This window comes from Onychostoma macrolepis, chromosome 19, assembly GCF_012432095.1.
Source record: "Onychostoma macrolepis isolate SWU-2019 chromosome 19, ASM1243209v1, whole genome shotgun sequence".
Lineage (NCBI taxonomy): Eukaryota > Metazoa > Chordata > Actinopteri > Cypriniformes > Cyprinidae > Onychostoma > Onychostoma macrolepis.
In genome coordinates this window covers 26460960-26468812 of record NC_081173.1, presented here as the reverse complement: position 1 = coordinate 26468812, position 7853 = coordinate 26460960, and the positions used below count along the sequence as shown (strand labels likewise).

The window sequence follows — 7853 nt, the reverse complement described above, 5'->3', positions numbered from 1 at the left end:
TCCAGTTGTAGTATAATTTGTAATACAATTCATTTTAGGATAACCAGTGAAGTTTACAGCATTTTTGCTGATAATTTATTCACCCCCATGTCATCCAAGATGTTCATGTCTTTCATTTTTCTGTTGAAAAGAAATTAAGGTTTTTGAGGAAAACATTCCAGGATTTTTCTCCATATAGTGGACTTCAGTGGGAGTCAACTGGAATGTTTTCCTCAAAAACCTTAATTTCTTTTTGACAGAAAAAAGAAAGACATGAATGTCTTGGATTACATGGGGGTGAGTAAATTATCAGGGAATATTTATTCTGGAAGTGAACTTGTCCTTTAAGTTGAATATATTTAATTCAACATTTTTATGGAACTGTTCTATGTTCTTCACCAGTACTGTATTTTAAATGTAATTGTGCTGTATTTCTTAAAAAAAAAACTAAAAAACTAAAATGTAAAATTTTAATTTCATATGGCATTTGTACAGACTTTGTATTTTGTCTTCTAAATAAAACTGAATTTTCCATCTTGAGCATGCTTTGACACTTTATTGAAGGTTTTTGATTGTAATGATTGGTAAAATAACAGTGTTTCTCTAGAACATTTAGTGCTTTCATTGTAATAATCCAGGAAAAATCTGTAAAATAAGGGTTTTACACTGTAAAAAAAGTCCTGTAAAAAAATGGTAGAATGACTGGCAGCTACAGTTGCCAAACAAAAACTGTAAAATTAAAGTAAAATATCATAATTGAAACAAGGAAAAATCTGTCAAAAGTTTTTTTTCCCTGTAAAACCTTTAATGAAAATTTCTGTAAAATTGTTTTTGCACTTTATTTCAATTAAGGTATTTTATTGTAATTTTAGGGTTTTTGTTTGGTAGCTTTAGCTGGCAGTCATTTGACCGTTTCTTTATGATTTTTTATTTTTTTTATTTTACAATGATAGTGTTTTTAAGACAGTATGGCATAGTCATGGTGACTAATTTGTGCCACGTGCAGTTTGTCTATACACTTGCCATATGTGCAGCATATCTTCACTCCATGTTTATTTTTTCCTGTAAATGATCCAAGACATTTTTTTCTCTGAAACATTTGTACATTTTGTAGTCATTTCACATTTAGGACAAGTAAAAAAAAGAGAGAGAAAAAAGAATTAGGGAGAATCAATAAATAATTTATTTTAAGTGAATAACATGTAATCAAATCCATAAACGCAATGCCATTTACTCTTGTGAAAATTGTCATGGATTGATTTGCCAGAAAAGTATAAACACTGTGACTCTGTGGTGTTTGAACATCCTGACAGGCTCAACAAAAGAAAAAAATTAAGCAGCCTATGGCATTATTTCATTTGGTGCCTCTTGAGTAGTTGAAATGAAAGACTTAATAAAAGTTGATATCTCGATGATCTCAAATAAAAGTCTTTGCTGTACATCTGAAAAATTCAATATTCAATATTGCAATGCAATATTGTGCAGTACTAGTGTTTCTACTTCATGTCCAACCTTTGTGCATCAGAATCTTGTTTTCCTGTTGGAGCCGATTGATTATTTCATTTTCAAATTTTCCAGCATGAACACCGGTCTCATATGAAGTCAAGATTTTTTCAAAATAATGATGCCAGATTCCACCACTCGTAGCTCCAAACCCAAATACATTCACCTGTAAGAGAAAGAGTTATCAATGCATTAATAATTTGTGACATTGCAAAGAAAAGCTTATTATACCACATATAGTAGAGAGAGAGCAAGAGAAAGAATAATAATATAGGCCCATATATATATATATATATATATATATATATATATATATATATAGGCACACTCAATAATGACAGCAATGCCAGGCCACACAGTTTGAGACACGGAACGGGAGTTTTACCTCATCACAGATGTGAAGAGCAAATATCAGTGTTAAGAAACCAGTGGATGGATATCTGCCATGCCCTTCTGCCCAATTATCATAGACGTATCTTATGAATTCTGGGTGGAGGATCATCACCTAAAAACAATGACAGAAATAAAACAGGACATTTATGAAACATGCATTTCTAATATCATGTTTTGAGTCTACAATATCAAGATTTCAATCAGATAATATTAGTAAACCATACAAATGAAAACAAATCAACATTTGTTAATTGATTGATTGGCTGATTTCATGAGGAAGTTTATCACCTTGTCCTTATTTGCTTTAATTGTAGATGGCACTTTTCTGTAAGTTCTGTAACAGAATATGTAACAGAGATATCAACAAACAAGAGCTGTGTTTTTAATTATTATTGAGTGATGTTTTTAAAGGTGAAGGCACATAATGTTCCTTTGAACTGGCTCTAAGTCAACTTCATTTACATTTAGGGAAGTAAACTGTAACTGTATTAAAGGTTTGAGCTTAGGATGTTCTGGGTTCATCCTGAAATAGAGCAAACCAAACACATCTTTAACAAGGAAGTCAAGGAAGTGCTTCAGTATTGATATTTTGGCAGTTCCGCAAGCTTTACCAATAGGTAATTGTAATTAAAAATGTCTAAAAATTCATAAAACTTATCTGAGATCAGGTAAAAAACCATACAGACAGTGGTCCATGGGGTTTACAGAGATCATCGGCCCCAGTGACAAACCACTGAAATTTTGGAAACAGTTATGAAGTAACAAAGCCTCGTTTACTGAAATCACATGACTTTGGCAGTTTGATATGCTTCCCAAATCACTGATTCAAAACAAGTATTAAAAGACAAACCTTTTAAATTCTATAAAGTATGGGACCCCTTCTTTACCTATCTTGGGGCTGGAGAGAGACTTCTATTAACGTTGGGAATACGGAACCTGGCGTGGAAGGACTGAATAACAACCCAACGGTGATGTAATTTTATTTTATTTATTTATTTATATTTTTCTCTCTCTCTGTAATGATGTATTTGGTATAATGTATGTTAATGTGTATTTTGTAGAGAATTCAAACAAATGGCCACCTGGGCAATTTGTATTAGCTCGGATGTGTCAACTATGTTTAAACCCTGTAAATGTAAAAAAAAAAAAAAGTTTTATACATATTAGTTATTATAAAATAATTAATATTTTATATACTATATAGCTAAAATTTTTTAAAAACGTTTAAAAATATAAAATATATGTTCATTTGCAACAGTTATGCTAACAACACTAACGGTGCATTCCAAACGGGATATATCGCCCGCCGAAGGGCACTTCGGAATGAAAACAATCATGGCCGTTCCAAACCGAAGTGCTCAAAATTAGCCACTTGAAAGGGCCCTTCGGAATGAAGGATTTCGAAGGGTACAACTGATGGACATTTCAGGCTCCCATGATCCTTTGAGCAGATTCTTTCCATGATGACGCAGAAGGGCACTTCAAGAAACAGTTGTTTGGTCCCCTACGCCCTTCAACCCTTCAAAGCTCTCACTCCGGAGGGTAAACCCTTTGAAGGGTATATTAGGGCATAGGGATGAGCCTTTCTGAATGGAACACAGGGTAAAAAGACATTTATGCTATGCCATTATCTCCCAGCTGAAGATAATGAGGAAATTAAGTCTCTCCCTTTGCCAAGTGCATTCCAAATGACTGCATAATGGCATGCACGTGCCCTGTTCACTCCAAAGTACCCACACCAAGGGGATAGGGATGATCACTTCCATTTGGAATTTACCATGTGAACCATTTCGGTTCAGTACGTGTACCGTTACACCCCTAATTCTTAGTGTTTTGTATGTTTTGGTTTCTTTATTAAACTATTTTAGCCTGCATCTGTCACATTTATCTATAAAATATGTAGCCTATACTTTTTGCTTATTTTGAGGATTCTGAAATGTATATAAATAATATATAAATCTAATAATATATAATTATATCAGCTAGTTTACAGTCATGTATGTTTAATACTTACTGTGTGATGTTTTTAGTGGTGAAGGCACTGATGAGCCACTGAATGTCCAGAATCTTAATGGGAAGAAGCACCAGATGGGTGGAGTTGTCCAAGTCCACGGCGCTCTCAGGATACACAATCCGGTGAGTCGTCTTTGACCCCACGTCCTTCTCATAACCTTCTGTCAGGCCTTTATTTATTCTAAGAGAAAAACAGTTTGAGGTATAAATTATATTTTAATGAAAAGCTTTTAAGGCATCTTTTGAAAAATAGTTTTAAGATCTTTCCCACATCTGGAATCTGCTGATCTAATGTGATCTCATGACTCAAGACATTTGACCTCAGCCTCAGTCGATAAACGCACAACATATCCATTCCATCAATACTGATGCTTCATTATTCTCTAAACTCTCGTTAATTTAAAAAGTGAAAGACAACCTTACAAGCAACTAAATACAGGACTATATAATGTCATTTACTACCTGATGACAAAGTCATGGAAATCTATGAGAGGCCCATAATTGGATCCCAGCAGGTTCCCAGAGTTTCCCACCACAGCACAGGTTCTGCAGCGATCTGGACCGGCGTCTGAGTAGTGCTCTTTATCAGGGAAGAGAGGAAACAGCTGATGCACCACCTCTGTGTAGTTACCGGCGTTTGATTGTAGCTCCTGTGTGATATTATTCAATTAGTTAGCATCAGAATTAAGTATAATATAATACTAATAGAAGTGTACTATTTCAAGGTGTTTACAGTGCCTTATGATTATAAGTTGTCATAAGGTCTTAAGGTAGTTGTCATAAGGTCTCCGTAACTATGAGGTTTTTTAGTGAAAAGTCAAATTGCACATGCTTGTTTTCTCCAGCCACATCTTTCTAGTTGGGATTAAACATCAAATTAGAATAGTTTTTTTTGTTAATCATCTACCCATAAATACCAGTCATATTTATATAAGAAATGGTAACATATTCAAATGTTCATGAATAAGTACAATTAGTAAACATTCAAATATTAAAAATAAAGATTTAGAGTCAGTAAGATTTAGTTTTTTAAAAGAAAATTAAGTAATCATGCATTTAATTGATCAAAAGTGACAGAAAAACATTTATAATGCTATAAATGATTTCTCTTCTAAATGTTGTCTTTTGAACTTTCTATTCATCGAAGAATCCTGAAAAAATGTGTTACCGTTTCCACAAAAAAATTAAGCAGCACAACTGTTTTCAATACTGATAATACTAGTAATAATAAATGTTTCTTGAGCAGCAAATCAGCATATTAGAATGATTTTTGAAGGATCATATGACACTGAAGACAGGAGTAATGATGCTTACAAAAAAATAAAAATCACTGCGTTCAACTTCAGTTTTGGGTGCGTAGATCAATCAGTAACATCACTTTCAATTTATTTTAATTTTGCAACAGAGAATGATGAAAATTAAGCTTTGCACCACAGGAATAAATACATTTTTTAAAATTTATTACAATCGAAAACAACTTCTTAAAATTGTAATAGCATTTACCAATATTGTTTTTACTGTATTTTGGATCAAATAAATACAGCCTTGGTGAGCACAACAAAGCCACAAAACCAAGTAAGGGCTGTATATTAATTTTGCAGCAATGTTTCTTACCTTCCACCACCTGGAGACATTTGCTCTTAATACACTGTTGGTGCTGTTAAGAAGAAGTGGTACTTTGTTATCGTATCGCTCACTAAACCAGTGACTATTTCCTCGGTCGGTCACACAGATACTGCAAGCACACTGCACTTTCTTGGAGATGAAACCGTAAGAATCGTCGGTGAAAACCAACACCGAGTTTTGAAAGTACAGAAGTAACACGATGATAATGGAGCTCAGGAGTGCGGTCATGTAGCATCGAAGTTTCCGTAGTAAAACCACCATCTTTACATCAGTGATGTTTGAAATTTTAGTCACTTCAAACAGAAATATACTAGATCTATAGAGGGAAAGAGAGTGAGAGAGAGTGGTTTATATGGAGATGCTGAAGAAACATATAGTTACAGCTATGAATGCAATGTGTATCACTGCGCGTCACGTCACGTCAATGTGTATCACTTAGCGTCACGTCAGGGTCGAGCAGACGTACGCACTTTTTATTGGCGGAGCACGCCAATGTGATCTTGTGCGCGCAGAAATGTGACCGAAATCTAATCCCATAGTTTTCTGTTCGTACGTTCATTCTATGAATCGGACGTACGCATTTTCTGAGAAACGATCGTAAGATCAAATTTAGGACGGTTTCTGCGCAACATTTTATAAATGAGGCCCCCTATCTCCTTGCTTAAAGGGATAGTCCATCCATTTATGTAAACTATATAAAATGTAGAAACTGAAGAATGGCACAGCAGTTAAAGTTAGTTTAGTTTTGAAGGTGATATTTGCTAACTGTTTGGTTTATTGAGGTCCCACTGACTTCCATAGTATGGACAAAAATATTATGAAAGTGAGTGTGACCTGAAACTCTTTGGTTACCAGTAATCTTCAAAAAAAGTCACGCAGGTTTATAAAAACACGAGGTGAGTAAACGATGACAAAACCTTAATTTTGGGGTGGACTATCCTTTTTAAGCAAAACTAGGCCAATTGCAGTGTCATTCTTAACTTTCTACATTTTATTCAGTTTGTATCAAGACATTTAACAAAAGAAGTTGTTAAACGGATGCTGTTCATATATCCCCAATTCAAAACAAACTATTTTAGATATTAAATTGATTATATAGCTCTGTATAGTAGAATAGAATAATACAAATAATAAACGCGGATACAACTCATCTATAAAAGCACCCATCTATAAAAGTGTACCATGGTATTGATACTTAGGAATGAAGTGTCATTGATCGTGCATACATTTAGGTCCTATGAGACTCTTTGAAACCACACATAAAACCAGTTTCCTAATAAAACTCCTCAGTAGCCTATACTGACTTACTTTGGAAGAATCCTTGTAGATGTATGTCACAGACTCATCAACATATTGGTACCGTGTCGAAGCTTGTTTGTTAGACCTGGCATTGTTTATGACTGCTGAAGGTGTGTACTGAGTACTGTAACCTGAGCGTTATTTATGCATAAGCAGTAAGGAGGGGTTTATATGTTACTCCCTCCCTCTGATAACTCCAGTTACTTCATCTGCTGCCTGGATCTCATGGTTTCATTAGGGCACAAGACAATGCATAATCCATAATGCAAAATAAATGAGAGTTTGCAGTATTCAGGTTATTCAGATTATAAAAAGGTAAGAAAGAGATGGTTCTTTAAAGAACCTTTGACTGAATGGTTCTTTGTGGAACCAAAAATGATTATTCTATGGCATCGCTGTGAAGAACCTTTTAAAGCACCTTTATTTTTAAGAGTGTTGGAAAAATAAGAGCACAATGTAGTGTATTAATAGTGGAAAAGAATCTGTATTTCCTCAGCTATCTTGAAATTTGCACTGCATTGTGTTGTGGCGGTTAGAGTAACCTTAGCATGATTCTTAATGATTCTCATGGTGGTCCTTATGACGAGTCTGGGCCTCAATATTCACCTTGAGGAGTCTGTTTCCACAAAAACCGACCTCAAAGAACCTCACAAAGCCAACATCTATTAAAGAGCTGAAATGGCTAAAACTTTAATCGCAGACACCAATGTTAAAATGCAAAAAAGATGATGCCATGAATCTGGACAGTTGGAGCAGCAAGATGAATTTGGTTAACACTGACAATGCGCCAATACATCCACATTCATCAGCATTAGACAACTCAAAACAACAACAACATTGTTTTTATTTTAAAAACAGGATTAAATTATATCACTCTTTTCAAAAGCCAGTAATTATAAAACAAGGAAGTTGATCCACTATCTCAAGTTTCAGTCTATCTTGAGTGAAAATCTTGTTTTTGTGTCCCAGAATTGTTTGTTTCCTTAATGTTGCCTAAAGAAAGGCAACTAACAGTTTTCATAAACAAGTTTATTATTCAG

General features: G+C 34.4%; 1 protein-coding gene across 1 annotated transcript; it reads right to left on the bottom strand.

Annotated features, from left to right (window-relative positions):
* Window positions 1–254: 254 nt before the first annotated feature.
* Window positions 255–7073, bottom strand: LOC131525208 (CMP-N-acetylneuraminate-beta-galactosamide-alpha-2,3-sialyltransferase 1-like). Its single transcript, XM_058752579.1, has 7 exons — window positions 6823–7073; window positions 5503–5830; window positions 4351–4538; window positions 3890–4069; window positions 2164–2209; window positions 1868–1987; window positions 255–1648 (listed from the first exon to the last, which is right to left on the bottom strand). Exons 2-7 carry the CDS (start codon window positions 5773–5775, stop codon window positions 1481–1483), a joined length of 975 nt encoding a protein of 324 aa, XP_058608562.1. The 5' UTR covers window positions 5776–5830; window positions 6823–7073; the 3' UTR covers window positions 255–1480.
* Window positions 7074–7853: the final 780 nt, after the last annotated feature.